The 15,044-nt window shown below is 58.3% G+C and overlaps 1 protein-coding gene across 1 annotated transcript in view; it reads right to left on the bottom strand.

Moving 5' to 3' along the window:
- Positions 1 to 15,044, bottom strand: part of PLXNA1 (plexin A1) — a 49,716-nt gene that overhangs the window by 3,808 nt on the left and 30,864 nt on the right. The window contains exons 20-30 of the mRNA XM_023215422.2: positions 14,361 to 14,503; positions 12,354 to 12,610; positions 11,877 to 11,943; positions 5,374 to 5,520; positions 5,118 to 5,277; positions 4,344 to 4,447; positions 3,899 to 3,995; positions 3,368 to 3,558; positions 3,017 to 3,186; positions 785 to 997; positions 547 to 697 (exon numbers count right to left, since the gene is read on the bottom strand). Of these exons, the coding sequence (XP_023071190.1) occupies positions 547 to 697; positions 785 to 997; positions 3,017 to 3,186; positions 3,368 to 3,558; positions 3,899 to 3,995; positions 4,344 to 4,447; positions 5,118 to 5,277; positions 5,374 to 5,520; positions 11,877 to 11,943; positions 12,354 to 12,610; positions 14,361 to 14,503 (1,700 nt within the window). The remainder of the gene's footprint in view (positions 1 to 546; positions 698 to 784; positions 998 to 3,016; positions 3,187 to 3,367; positions 3,559 to 3,898; positions 3,996 to 4,343; positions 4,448 to 5,117; positions 5,278 to 5,373; positions 5,521 to 11,876; positions 11,944 to 12,353; positions 12,611 to 14,360; positions 14,504 to 15,044) is intronic.

Below are 15,044 nucleotides of genomic sequence, written 5' to 3'. Positions count from 1 at the left end.
GTGGCCTTCTCAGCCCTCAGAGCTTTGGCACAGGCTGAGCCTGCCCTGCCTTCTGGCCCCGTGCTCTTGTCCTGTGCAGCCCAGGAGCCAGTCCTTCCTGGATGTCTCCTGGACCCCTTGCCCAGTTCCATGCACGTGGCCTCACTCCAAGTCAGCAGAAAAGATACTGAAAGGAAAGCTCTGCCAAGACCCTATGCCCAGCCCTGGAGACGCTGGTCCAGCCTGGAAAACCCTGAAATGTGCCCCTCAGGGAAGCTGCTCACCACCCACACACCCTCTCCCTCAGGAAGAAGCTGCCATCCCATCTTCCCCACCCCTGACCCCACATGGCTGCACAGAGTGACTCCACCACGGCCTTCTCCGCTCGGCCTGGCAGGCTCCCTCCTGGCACCAAGGAACCAGGTGGCCAGCGGGTGCAGAGGAGTGAAGGTGGCCCATGGCAGCCCAGAGATTCAGGGAGGAGTGGCAGGGTTGGGCAGAGCAGGTGGCTCTGACAGGGGCCAGCGAGTCCTCCCAGCTCAGCCTGCGGGCTCCCATGGTGTTCACCTCATCCTTGTACTTGGTGATATAGGAGTAGATCTCGTGCAAGGCGCTCATGCTGTTGAACTGGCTCAGGTGCAGGCGGGACTGCTCAGCCAGATACGCACTCATGTCCTGGTCACTGATGGCCGGCATCTTGGCGATGTCCGCATAGTACCTGCAGGTGAGTGGCCAGGTGGGCACATAAGCAGAGTCCAGGCTGCCCCCCAGGCCACTGCCCCCAACCCCTGCCCCCTCCGCCCACCTCTCCACCCAGCTCTTGTAGTTGGGGATGTCCTTGGCGTAGAGCAGCTTGTTGGAGGGCGAGTCCTTGCCCAGCTTGTGCTCAGAGGTAGAGCAGGAGTCCATGAAGGTCTGGGCCACCACCGACAAGCAGGCGTCCGTGATGCTGTTCTTGTGAATGTCGAACACAAACTGTGGGTTCTTGATCACATTCACCCAGAAGCGCAGGGGCAGGCTGCAGGCGAAGAGTCCAGGCGCCGCTCAGACAGGCCTCTGCTCCCTCCTGAGCAGTGACCTTGTGGCCCTCCTGGCTCCGAATCCAAAGTGGGCATGGCTTTCCATGCAGATGGAGAAACGAGGCCCACAGAGGTACAGGGCCCATGGGTAAGTGAGGGCCGTCCCCTGCCGCCCAACCAGAGATGTGCTGCCCCCATCACCTGCATCTCACGCAGAGCATCACGAGACAGGCGTGCTCAAATGCACTCGGTTGCACAAGGGCAAGATGTGACCAGGCCTTCAGGAGCCCACTCCCCACAGCCACCGCCCTCCTAGGCCTGCATGCTGGCTTGCACTCCTGGCTCCTGCACTGAGACCTGCAGCTCAGCTCTGCCCCAGGGCACCCATTCCTATAGAGACCAGCCCTCTGTGCCCCAAACACCACCTCAGGGACTGCCATCAGCTGGGCTGCCTGGCAGCACTGGCCACACATGGCTGCTTAACTTAAATGAAGTTAAGAGCCCAGACCCTCAGCCACACCAGGGCCATTTCAAACGCTCAGGAGCCACCACCCTGGACAGCACGGGTCTAGAATGTTCCACTATGACAGAGCATTCTCCCAGAGCATGCTGATCTGGAGACACTGTGTTCCTGGAGGCCCCCCTCTCCTGCTGTGCCCAGTCAGCATGGCCCAGGAGAGGGGCTTCGTGACACTTCATCTCAACCCAAGACTCCGCGAGCAGTGGGTGGAGCTGGGACAGGTTGGGGTGGCTGCATCCCAGGTTTGGGAAGCAACACATGGGCTGGACAAGACCAAGTCAGGGGTGGCTGCTGGCCTGGGAGCCTGAAGAGGTGGCAGGGACAGTCCAGGAGAGAGGGGAGCTAAGACAGTGGAGGTCTCCCTGTTGGGAGACCCCAGCAGGATGCAGGGTGAGGAGGGGCACTTCCTGGAGAAGCAGGGTCCAGCCATATAGGCGAGGGCATCCACCTGACCCCAAGTATGGGGGAGTAGGGGGAGTAGTCCTACCCCAGAACCCCTGGGCCATGCAGTTTGTGGGGGCTGGTGCACAGAGAGGCGCTCCCCTGCAGTAGGCAAGGGTGGGGCTGTCTGCTGGGGTGGGGGCCACACACACACACACACACACACACACACACACACACATACACACACAGCAGGGACCTGCTCCAGGAGCTAGCATGTGGCTAGGGTGTGCCAACTGGGGCAGGGGGGCTACAGACCAGAGCTTGGGGGTCCTGAGTAAGGAGTGAGGCCAAGGGCTGGCCTGCCTGTGTGGCAGAGAGAACGCCAACATTGCCAAGTTGGGCAGCCCATGACCAGGGAAGAAGCAGGTCACTGTCCCAGAAGTAGGCCAGGCCAGAGAAAAGCAAGGGACTAGCTGGCCAGGGAGGCAGACACTCTGGGGAGAGGCCACTCAGAGGCTAGGTGCCTCTTCATAACGAAACCCAGCCTCACAGAGCCCCAGCTCACATTGGTGTAGCTGTGCACGGTGCAGTCTGGGCAGGCCCTGCTCTGTACTCCACCTGCTCCGTGAGATCGTGGCAAGTGGCTGGGTCTCTGCGCCTCAGTAAGCAGGCTCTGGCCCGGCCCTGCACTGCAGTGGGGAGGCTGTAAATTCTTCGCACTAAAGAGTACCAGGAGTACCTGCAATCCCTGTTGCCCTCATCACTGCAACCAGGTGGCTCAGGGCTGGTCCAGTGTGCCCTGTTTCTCATGCTGCAGCCAACACTCATGTCTGCACAGCTGTGCACACCCAGGGCCACTCACACCTGCACACAGTTCCTGCAGCAGTGGGAGGGGCTCAGCAGCTGGAGCAGAGGGTAAGCCATGGGTCAAGGGGCACAGGCAGACAGGGAAGGCCAATTAGCACAGGGCTGGCCTGCCATGACCCTGCTGGGTTGTGTCCCCACACCAAGGAGCCCCAGTTGCGGGCTCCTGATCAGAACAGGCCCTTGGGCCCTGGGAACACATCTGGCCTGGCCCCGGGGGATGCTGCTCCGCGCCCCCGCCCTGCGTTACCAGTTGCTCTTCCAGGTGTGGCGCACATCGGCATCGTGGATCTGGTGCTTGTCAGCCTGCTCGTCCAAGAAGTCGAACATGTACTTGATGGCCAGCGGCAGGGCCGAGCCCCGGTGCGCTGTGCTGAAGATGGTCTCAAACAGGTCGTCCACAAACTTCTGCAGTGTGCCCTGCGGGGGCCAGGCAGGGACACTGAGCTCCAGGGCTCTGCCTGGCTGCCTACACCTCCTGGGTGACTAGGCAAGTGGCCCTGGGAGCAGCGTGGGGGTGAGGGCCTTGCTCCGGGCTTGGCGCTTTCTCCGAGCTCGGCTGGCCCAGCGTCCCCTGCCCCCATCTGCCAGCCAGGCCCACCTTGGTGGCCAGTAGCCGTGTCAGGTAGATCTCCGAGACCATCTTGCTGCCACGGTCGCCCTCGCGCTGGTCCAGGTGGTCGTGGTTCTTCACCAGGTGCCACAGCTTGGTGCCGCTCTCCAGGTCAGGCGTGATCATGGGCGTGCGCGAGCGCAGGCTGTCGGGGCTGCTGGCCGTGCGCAGCATGCTCTCTGCAGCACCAGGCTGTCAGCGCCCGCGTTGGCTGGCACCCCCCGCCCCCCGCCCGAGGCTCAGGTTTCCCCATCTGAAAGCTGGGGATGGCACCCCCACCCATGTGGGATTTTGGGGCAGCCAATGACACCACAAAGGTGGCATAATTGTGTATGGACACAGAGTCGGGGGGAGGCGCAGCCTCCAGAGTTGGAGGGTAGGGTCAAGAATGCAAGTGACAGGCTTGACACGGGCCCCTGGGTCCTCCCGTCCGGCTGCTGCAGCGTGGGAGCCCGGGGGACGTCCTGCCCAGGCCAGGGACCCATGCGCTGCCCTCTCGCCCGCTGCCTGGCCCCTCACCGTATCTGCTGAGGGACTTGGTGAAGGTGGAGGAGTTGGAGATGTTGTAGGCGGACGTCTGCTTGGGCACCAGTGCCACCGAGGACCCGTCTGTCACCTGTGGGCAGAGGGCCGGGGACCCTGTGACCCACCAGGGTGCCCCTGCACCTGGCTGGGAACTCCTGCTCCCTGGCTGGGAACCCAAGTGACACCCTAGTGCTGTGCCTGGAGGCAGCCGCCTCACTCAGTCTGGGTCTCTACATCAGGACAGCCCAGGACTTGCCAGGCAATCCCACAAGCCCAGCTTGGGTCCTGGGATGGTCCACACATATACATGACCACCTCCCCTCCTCTCCCTGACAGATCCAGCTGCTGTCCAGCCCACATGCTGCAAACATTGGCAGCTGCGCTGTGGAAGCCCCAAGGGGAGGGAGGCCTGTGCTGGGGTCGGAGGGCCAGGAGCCACCTGGTAGTGAGCCAGTGTGTTCAGCCTCTTCCAATCGTTGTCAATCTTGGTGGTGACATCCTCATCCTGCAGGATGATGCGTGCCATGCGGCCCTGGCGCCACTCTGTGGAGAGGAGGGAGTTGGAGGGTGGGGCCGCTGGGGCCCTCTTTCCCTCCTCCATCACAGCAGTGATCCATCACACAGGTGGGACAGGGCCCACCTGCAGCTCTTAGCACCAGCACAGACCAGGGACACATCTCCACACCTGCTGCAGCACCCCTAACCTGCCATAGCCCCCCGCAACCTGCCACAGCCCTCCCAATCTGCCATAGCAACCCCAGCTTAAGGGGGTCTGCCCTGCCTTCCCCAAGCCTCAGGGCCCCAACTCCTCAGCCTGGCACCGAGGCTTCTGCAGGGGCTCGGCCTCTCCAGTCACATCTGCTGCAGGACTCTGGGCCCCACCCCAAACTTGCCCCATCCCCTCTGGCCCTCAGTTGTTCCACCTGCCCCTCTCATGAGCCTGAGTATCCCCCTCAGGGCTCCAAGAGCCCACTGCCTCCCAGAGTACACTGGAACCCACCACCTCCCAGAGTCTCTGCCTAGGGCAGGGCAGCCACCGTCTACACCCAACCTGGGACTGGACAGCCCACTCGCCATTCCACTGCCCTCCAGACCAGCGCCAGCCTGGTGCGGAGGACTGGCCTGGACTTCCCCGCCAAGTTCAGTATTGGGCCATGGCCCTGCCCCTCTGCTCCAGCACAGACCCTAGGCAGCCACGGCCCCGCCCACTCACCCAGGTCCATGTCCGCGGCCTTGGGCCGCTGGGAGTAGGGCACGCCCTTGTAGGCAGCGTCCAGCAGCTTCTCCTTGGCCTGGGTGACTGTGTCACAGTCTAGCCCCTTCACCGGCACCTCAGGGGCATTCTCGTTCTCAGGGTTCACACAGTTCAGGGTCTGCGGGCGGGGTATGGAGCAGGGCAGCAGTGTCAGCCCCACAATTGGGGGGTGGGGGGCACCAGGGCACCCAGGACAGAGGGTGGTCACACTCACCAGTGTCTTGTAGTCAATCTGCTGCCGGATGAGCTTGTCCTCACTCAGGGAGTAGCGTGCCTCACCCGTGATGGCGTCGATGGGGCCCTTCTCCATCTGCTGCTTGATGGCACAGTATAGCATGAACAGCGGCTCCCCAGCGCACTCCTGTGGGGGTGGTGGCATAAGGCTGCAGCCAGGACCCCTGAGTCTACCCCCCACCTGCCCCTCCACCCGTCCAGTGCCAGCCACAGCGTTCCCGGCAAGGAGAAATGAACAGCACTTCCCAACTCTTTAGGAGGCAAGTATAGCCTTAGTCCCAAAGCCCAGCAGAGACTGCAAGAAAATCAGGAAACAAAACATACCCACCCCACCCTACAAATATCCCATGAAAACCCTAAATTACACACGAGCCAGGAGACGCCGTAGCATATCAAGGAAAATGGCGTGGCACACAGGGCCTGCATGAAGGAGGGACGAGGCCTGTCTGTTTCACCCAGAAGTCTCGCCGGGTCTCAGCAGGATCCCCGCCTAGCCCCAGCCTCCCAGGGGCCTGCTCCCCAGCTGGAGGTGCTGAGGACAAAGCTCCCCATGGCCCGCCGCCCGTGACACAAGCAGACCCCATACTACGCAACGTCAAGTGTGACTGTGATCCGCTGGCCTCCGAGGGACCACCCAGCTGGGCCCCCCCATATTACTCTGGGACACACCTTGGATGCTGACATACCCACCTGGGGAGGCTTGCTCACCCAGGGAGGTTCACCAGCACCCAAGCGCACAGCACAGGGCCAGCAGCACAGTCCCGGCCCCTCAGCGGGCACCTGACCACTCTGACCCCTCACCCTCTGGCTCCCCACGCTGTAGCATGAGAACTGCCTCCTGTCCCACCTCAGGGCCTTTGCAACTGCTGCCTCTACAACCAGAAATTTCCCCTGGCGTCTTCATGGGCCCTTCTGGACACAACCCAATGTGCCCTTTCCAGAAAGGCTCCCAGGGAGCTCCCAGCACACGTACCCCCCACCACCGCCCCACTGGTCTCCCCCCTTATCTGTTGTTCTCTGAAGGAACCTGCGCACCCCTGCCAACCCCTCTGGAGTGGGAGCTGCCTGGCCTGCTCACCATACCCTACTGCCAGCACTGGCTGAGCCTGTGCATGGGACATCACAGACACTTGCTAGACGAACTGAGTGAATGGAGAGCTGTCCCTGAGAAACATTCACATCTGGGCTGGCTGAGTCGGCCACACAGGCAAGGCCCGCCCAGAGACTAGGCACAGGGTCTGCTGCAGGCCCTGCCTGCCCAAGGGCCTTCAGGTGTGTGTGCACCTCAATGGAGGGGCGGGCTTGGCAGCCCTGCTTCCTATCCGGCCCTGGCAAACAAACAGCAGCTCTGCTCCTGTAACCAGAGGCTTCAGGCACCTTGCTAGCATCTGCGATAATTAGAGAGACAGCTGTTAAGACCATCCCAGACCTTCCAACAACATGCCTGTCTTTGAAATTATGTTTCATTTGCAAACTTGGTTTCATTAAGTTAGCCACGAAGGAGGAGGAAAAGGGATGCAGATCTGGATGGAGAGCCATTAATGCGACAGGAAGACGAGAGCCTTTGAGGGTTTCCCAAAGTGAGACACCTGCCCAAGGGTTCCCAGGCCTCGCCTCAGAGAGTGATAGGACCGCAGCTAGTCTCTGAAGGTCTGGGGAGTGCAGCTATTGGCCCAAGGTCACACAGCAAGAAACTAGAGAAGCCAAGATCTGAACCCAGATCGAGCTGACCCCAAAGCGCCTACCCCATACAAGCTAGGTGTCCCCAGAGAAGGCTCAGGCTGAGCCGGGCATTCACACTCAACCCAGGCAGCAGGCCCTGCCCCACTCCACCCACTTCTTCAGCCAGGCCAGCCTGGAGGCTGCAAAGCAGGTTCCAAGAGCTCAGAGGCCAGGGAAGAGGAAGGCCCAGTCCTTTTCTTGTTGTAGCCTCAATCTCTTGTGCAGTGATGGGGGAAAAGGAAGACCTCAGACTCCTCCCAGCACCAGTCAGGAATGTGCAAAAGCTGCCCAACAAAAAGTGCTACTTTTCTAATAGAAGGATAATACAGGCAGTTCCAGAAATGACATTACCACAAGCACTTCTCCACGGTGGGCATGGGGAGGTGGGAGGATCAAACCAGATCCCTACCCCACACCATATAAATAAAAATCATTTCTCAGTGGAACACATGAGCTTGAAAAGATGGGAAGTGTGTATGTTAAAAAGTTCCTGGGTGCGGTGGCTCACACCTGTAATCCCAGCATTTGGGAGGCTGAAGTGGGCGGATCACCTGAGGTCAGGAGTTTGAGACTAGCCTGACCAACATGGAGAACCCCGGTCTCTACTATAAATACAAAATTAACCGGGCGCGGTGGCACATGCCTGTAATCCCAGCTACTCCGGAGGCTGAGGCAGGAGAATCGCTTGAACCGGAGAGGTGGAGGTTGCAGTGAGCCAAGATTGTGCCACTGTACTCAGCCTGGGCAACAAGAGTGAAACTCCGTCTCAAAAACAAAAATTAAAATTCCTATAATCTAAAAGAAATGACCCTAGTAAAACAAGCAAAGGGTAAAAATGGACATTTACAAACGTGGCTTCAAAGAAAAAATAAAAGCAGCCAATCAAATATGTAAAAAGATGTCCAAGGTTTGTTAAAGAAATGCCAACTAAGGCAACAAGCTACTAGTGTGTACTTTTCAAATGGGCAGAGGTGAAAAAGATCAATAAGACAAGTGCTATCCCAGGCCTGGGTAAGATTCTCAGATGATGAACTGGTACATTTGCAACGTTTTTTGGTAGGATAATGCAGCAGCATATATTACAATGAAAAATGAGTGTGCCGGATCACCTGCACTCACTCTTCTGGAAAGACACTTAAACAGGACCAGGCAAGCAGAGACAACGGCATCCAAATCCAAGTTGTGCAGCCCTGGCCATCAGCGGTGCCACAGTTAAACAAATGATGAAATGGCCACACCATGGAACATTATGCAGTTGATAAAAACACAAGGCAAGCATTTGTGTGCTCACCTGCAAAGGTGGGCCTAACACTATGGCCAAGGTGAGGACAGAGGGGGAGCGAGGCACAGTGAAAATTGTGGTACTGAAAAAATTTAAAACTCTCTAATGAGAAAAAAGGTCCGATACTAACCTTCATCTTAATATTAAAAAGCATAGTCTATTCATATTTGCTTCAGTTCAGACCCCAGCCTGGGAGGACAGGCACCAAAACTCTGGTGGTCATTACCACCAGAACCGCAGAGGGGTGGGGAGCTCACCCCTCCATCCTCCCTTCCAGGTTGTTTACATGTGCTAAAATGTCATGGGTTACTTTTGTAGTTAAAGTTTTTGTTTCTAAAGACAGCAAGGCATGAAAAGTATTTGGGTTGTTTAAAAAGAGTTTGTGTTCTCAAAGTTCATCCATGTTGCGGCATGTCAGAATTTCCTTCCTTTTTAAGGCAGACTACTATCTCATTGTATGCACAGACCACATTTTGCTTATTCATTCATCTGAAGATGGATACCTGGATTGCTTCCCCATTAAGCTGATGAAATTAAGCCAGCCACAAAAGGATAAACAATGCATGATTCCACTCATATGAGGTCCCTAGAGCTGTCAGATTCACAGAGACAGAGAGTAGAATGGTTCCAGGGGCTGGGGAGGAAGGAACAAGGAGTGGGTGTTCAATGGGGACAGAGTTTCAGTTTTACAAGATGAAGACTCATGGACAGGTGGCCATGGGCAACACTGCTGTAAATGCATCCAATACCACTCAACTGTGCACTTAACAATGGTTAAGATGGTAAATTTTATGTCATGTGTATTTCGCCATAACAAATTTTTTTAAGTTTGTGGCACACTAAAAAGAAATAAGCTACCAAGCTATGAAAATAAATAAAGGAACCTTCAAAGTAGATTGCAAAGTGAGGGGAGCCAGCTGGAAAAGGCTACAGTAATAGTACACGATTCCACTATGTGACATCTGGAAAAGGCACAACTTGAGATCAATGAGACAATGAGATCAATGAGAGACAATGAGATCAATGGGTGCCAGGGGCTCAGGGGTAGGGAGAGATGACAGGTGAGCTTGGGGGATTTTTAGGGCAATGACACTATTCTGTGTGATGCTGTAACGGTGGATACATGGCATTGTACATTCATCCAAACTCACAGAATGCAGAGCATCACGAGTGAGCCCGCGTGGAAATGAGGGGCACTGGGTGGTGAAGATGTGTCCTGGCAGGTCCACTGACTGGACCAAATGCACCCCTCTCCTAGGGATGCTGACAGTGGGGAGACTGCATGTGTGGGAGCAGCGGGTGCATGGGAAACCTCTGCACCTTCTGCTCAATTTTACTGTGAATCTGAAACTGCTCTAAACAATAACATCTATCTTAAAAAAGACAAAAACAAAAAAACCCCAGATATGGTGGCAAAAAAAAAAAAAGTCACTGGCCGGTTATGTGGATGGAAACAGCTCTGGGCCCATCTCAGTCCCATCCAGGGGGTGTCCAGCTCCAGCATGGCTGTCTGCACCTCTCAGCCTCGGGCCATGTCCTTGCACCCAGTACATGCCCTCCCTTGCATATATAGGGGTCCTCCTAGAACTGGAGGGCAGTGATGACCTAAGGAGATCTAACAGCTCCTGGCCCCTGCCTGTCCCCTGCACTGGGACCCCACTAATAACGAGGTGGGCTGGGGTCATGGGCATGGGCTGTGAAACCCCCAACACACAGCCCGCACCCACTGTACCTGCATCACTCTCACCCAAATGGTCACCCCTGCCTCCCTCCTCCCTGTGTCCCCTTCCTATGGCTCCCTTGGCCAAGACTGGCCTCCCTCTCCTTCCCTCCACTGCCCATACATCCCTCAGCACCTGTCCCAAATGTCCCCAGCTCTCCATGGAACTCCTGATCCGGCCTGAGGACAACCCCTCCACGGCGCCCCACTGCCACCCTCTCTGCTTAGAGCACCCTGTGGGGCCACACTCTGCACTGGCTGAGGCTGCCCCCTGTATCCTGGCAGGAAAGATAATCCACACCCAACATCAGTACTTACAGACATTTGCTGCCCTGAGCCCTGTCTCTGTGGGTGTGGAGAATCGGGATCAGACGGGGACCCAGGTGAGCAGGGCCCTCTTCACCTCACCCGGGGCACCTGCTGCTTTAGGCTCACAGAGCCCAGCTTACCCAGCATGCACACATCTATGCGGTCTTCATAGAACTGTACTTTCTACAGGACATGCACGACTTTGTGTTACCTGCTTCCAGTTCTGCCTAAGGGTGTTATAATCTACTGGGCACTTGCTATGTGCCAGGGACTGCTATATACACATAAATGTCCCACCTCCAGAGACGACCTAGGACAGACAAGCCATGCCCCTGCCTATCCCACCTGGCGCCTTCTCCTCAGTAGCCTCTTCTGCCTGGAACTCTTTTCCCTCTACCGGCCTGGTCTTCAGACCTCTGCTCGAATCTCACCCTCCCTGCTCGGCTCTGCCCCATGGCCTGTCTGCTGTATTTCCTGTCCCGTGTGTCCCGTGTCTCTCTCCACAGCGAGGATGCCCAGCCAGGACTCCGCTCTGTGCAGGGATCTGTGCGCTGATCACCTGAGTTCAGCAGTATCTGGCTGCAGGAGGCCTGAAAGCCCCACGGGCCAGGGGAGACAGATATGCCATCCCTGGATTCCGTAAGGAAACCAGCAGAATCGAACCCAGGCAGTCAGCGCCAGCTCCCACCCTCGATCACTGGGCTACACTGTCAGTCACCCTCACCCACAGAGCAGCGACAGGGACCACTGAAGCCAGGCGAGGAGCATGCACTTCACCATGCACACACTGGGCTCCTTCCACCTCTCAGGAGTGGGCTAACCAGGCCTTCAGACTTTCCGAGAGAAGCCAGATACCTGAGTCTGTATAAGTCCCAACACTGGAAGTGCAGACAGCAATTCAACTGCTTACAGCCCAGTTAAAGCCCACCCAGATCCCCATCCAGCCTGGGCCCTGGCCTGCAGTCTCTGGCCTACACCCTATTCCTGTTCTGAAAATGGCAGTGTCCCTCTGCTGGGGGGGCTTGAATGGACAACACAGGGGAAGCCCAGTGCGGCCACCTGTCCCCATGATAGGTGGTGGACTAGAGCCTTCAGGCACCCCCAGGCTGGCCCCACGCCGGGTGCTGGACTCTCAGAGGCCCCTGCTCAGGGTGCCCCCACCCTCCTGAGCCCAGGCCAGCTGTGGGCACTGAGAGCCTGTATCTGAACTCCCACACCTACCTTGGTGGGCTGCGCAAGGGCCTGACAGCCTCAGAAGGAGGGACAAGGGAGCCGGGAGCCAGAAGCCGGGAGTAGCTGCATGTCCAGGGGCCTAGGCCTGAGCCAGAACTCGACGAAGACCCCACCTGCTGTCATTCTCCAGCACCTCCCACTGATCCCCACCTCTCTCCATTTTCTCCTCCCGCTGTTCAACCGCCTCTGACACCTGCTTCCTCCCGCCTCTGCTTACCTTGAGGAACTTATACAAGAGGAAGGTGAACCAGTTGGTTAGCATCTTCTCTGCCACTGACTCAGTCCTGAGGGGCACAGAATATGGGCAGAGTGGTGTCATTCCAGCTGTCCAGCAGGCACAGGGCCCCTGCAGGCCTCACCCACCGATCCCACCCCACCCTGCCCCGCTTCCTGAAGCACCGACGGTCAGGTCTCGAAAGGCACCCACATGAGTGGGCAGCAGGGGCTTCCGGGGCTGCCATGGAGACCCCAGCCCTTCACCCAGAGCCCAGGCCTGTGAGTATAGAGACTCAAGCCTGGGTCCTCACTATCAGTACCTAGGGAGGTGGCAGCTGAGCCTCAGAGGCCAGGTGAATCCCCCTACCCCTGCCCAGTGGGAACCGCCACAGCAGTGTCTCTGGGCCTGCTAGGACGGCCTGTCCAAAGCTGGAGGCATGGGCCTGCCTCCCCCAATCCCAGTGCCCCCCAGGCTCACCGGCGCAGTAGCAGCTTGGGGTGGTTCTTGCTCTCCAGGTTCTTCTCGATGAGGTCGGAAAGCAGCTGCTTGAGCACGCCCGTGGCATATTCCATCTCGCCCTGCAGGGCCGTCATGATGAGCGAGGCCACGTTCCCGCGGTCGCGCATGGAGAAGCTGCGCTGCGCCTCCAGTGTGCGGATGAAGGTCAGCAGGAAGTGCTTCTTGGTCAGGAGCTGCCCAAACAGTGTCAGTGACTTCTCCACATTGGCCTGCACCTGAGGGAGCACACGGAGCTCTGAGCACAAAGGAGTACCCAGCCCCAGCCCCAGCCCCCGCCCCCAAGCTGACCGGTGAGGGGCTGTCCAGGCCTGGCTGGTATGGCAGGGACCCATCAGAGGACAGGCCTGGCAGGCAAGTGACAAGTTGCCCTGACTCCTCAGCTCAGTGGGTCATTCCCAAGCTTTACCTGTCCTTAGCAAAATGGACATGACCTGGGTGCTGCCACCACTGTCTGTTGCCATCAGGGCAGCCCTGGCTACAGAGTCCCTGTGGCAGCCTGAGAAGCCCACTACAAGCCAACATGACAAAGGTGTTAGCAGTGCAGCTGGGTGCAGAATGAGAGGGGCTCCTCACGCCACCCACTCCATGGCTGGGCCCTTTGAACAGCAACCCTGGCAGCTGGCCTGCAACAGCTCAAAGGGAGTCCAACTCAATGCCCCCATACACTGGGAACCAGGAGTGCAAGTCTACCACCTCCCTCCTCCTTGACAATGATAACCAATGCACAATCAGCCTCTGCATCTCACGGATGAGGACACAAGGTTGGAGACCGGAAGAGGTTTGATTAGGGCCACACTGCAGGTAGGAAAAAGGAGTGGAGTAGAGGCATAGCTGGTTCCAGGGTCCCTACTCTCTTTCTCTTGTTCATACTAAGGTTTATCAGGGCAAGATGTTCCCTATTAGGCAAAGCCCAGAGCCACCAGTGATACCAGGCTCCCAGCCAAGGCCAACAGGTATCAGGCAGACAGGTAATGGCCCAGGTAGAACACACACAGTCACAGCTGAAAGAGACAGTCTGACAGACACAGCAAATGGAAGCACTGAGAGAGAGATACAACCTGGGGAAGCTGTGGAGCCCCGCGTAGCAGCAAGCCCAGGAACAGGATGGCAGCACTCAGCCACATGCAGCCCCAGGGCCCAAGGTGGGAAGGCCTGCTCAGTATCAGCTCAAAAGGGCCTACCCACCAACAGAGCCACCACAGGGGACATGGACTCCCCAACATCCAAGGCACATGGTGGGGGGGTGCCCTCAGCTGGAGAGTATGACCGAGCTGACCTGCTGAGTCCCTGGCTGTGGCTCGCCGAGGACTGCCTCCTAGCCTGCCTGCCACTGGGGGCCCTTTGGGGACGTGGGAGCCAGCCCTCTTTTCCCTCACCAGGCTGCTGCCAAGGTCTACGGGGCAAAGCCCTACTCTCTGAGGCCCTGGTGCTATGCCAGCCACACGCTCCCATCCCAAACTGCCATAGCAGACTTCATCAGCCACCCGCACCTCCCAGCACACGGCCCCTGCCCAGCGAGGCTTCGCATCCAGAACCACCCAGCAGACCAGGCCAGTGGAGCTGCAGGCGGGACCCCCAACAGAGGCAGGGCCCAAGGGGCAGCCACCGGAGAGGTGCCAGAAGCCCAGGCTGACAAGTGGTTTGCTGAGATGAGGCCTGGCATCCCATGCAGGCCCTGGGGCCAGAGCCTCTTCCTGCCCTCTGGAGGTACTTCATGGAGCAGAGCCACACTGGCCATTCCCCTGCCCCGGCCCCAGGGCTGAAGGCCCCACTGTGCTGGCCTGCTCTTGGTTCTGCCTCCTAGCACCTGCTCCCTACTCGGCTGAGCCCAGAGCCCTGCAGACCTGGACCCTCCCCCAGGCCGCACAGGCTGCCCCATACCATCCATCAGCACCCAAGGAGCCCCAAAGGCAGAAGACAGCAGCTGCCTCTGAGTTCCCGTGACCCCTGAGCCAGTGGTCCTACCTCCATCTCCTTGAGCACAGGGTGGTCCTCGATCCCGGGAAAGAGCACCCGCATGGCGTATGTTCGGTAGTCGAGGAAGGGGATGCCGGCACCGTCCAGGTCGTTGGTCAGCTCATGGATGTCTGTTTGCAGCTCTGCAAAGGCTGTGGCCAGATGTGGCGTCAGGGGCAGCATGCCCTGGTGGCCCTGCTCCATGCCCCAACCCTCCCACTCTTGGGGCCTACATCAAATCCTGGCTCTGACACTTACTGGTTTCATGATCTCAAGGAAACTACTGTGCCTCTCCGTCCCCCAGCTACCACAGCCCTAGCACAGGGATAGTAACTCTCCTCTGTGAGCTTCCCACAGGATCAAGCAAGACAAGAGCAGAGAAAGCATCGGCACCAGGGGCAGGCTGGGCGGGGCCTCCTGCATCTCAGACACTGGCAGTTAAGCGTAGAGCAGCTTTGGAGTTCGGGCTCCTTCTAACCGCTGGGAGGGAGTGGGGTGCGGCCAGGGGTGAGGTCCCAGGGCTGCAGGCTCTCCCCAAGCCCCCACACCACTGCATGCACATCTCGGGCCTGGTGCGCCCTCAATGTGGCCCACTCTGCTCAGGGCCAGCTCTGCCTCTGTCAGGAACAAAGGCAGGCAGGGCAGTGAAGCCCCTGACAGAACATTCCAGAGCTGTGAGGTGTCAGCCCTGCA

Source organism: Piliocolobus tephrosceles, chromosome 2 (assembly GCF_002776525.5).
Source record: "Piliocolobus tephrosceles isolate RC106 chromosome 2, ASM277652v3, whole genome shotgun sequence".
Lineage (NCBI taxonomy): Eukaryota > Metazoa > Chordata > Mammalia > Primates > Cercopithecidae > Piliocolobus > Piliocolobus tephrosceles.
The sequence above is the reverse complement of the archived record's forward strand: the minus strand, read 5'-3'. Positions and strand labels throughout refer to the sequence as shown.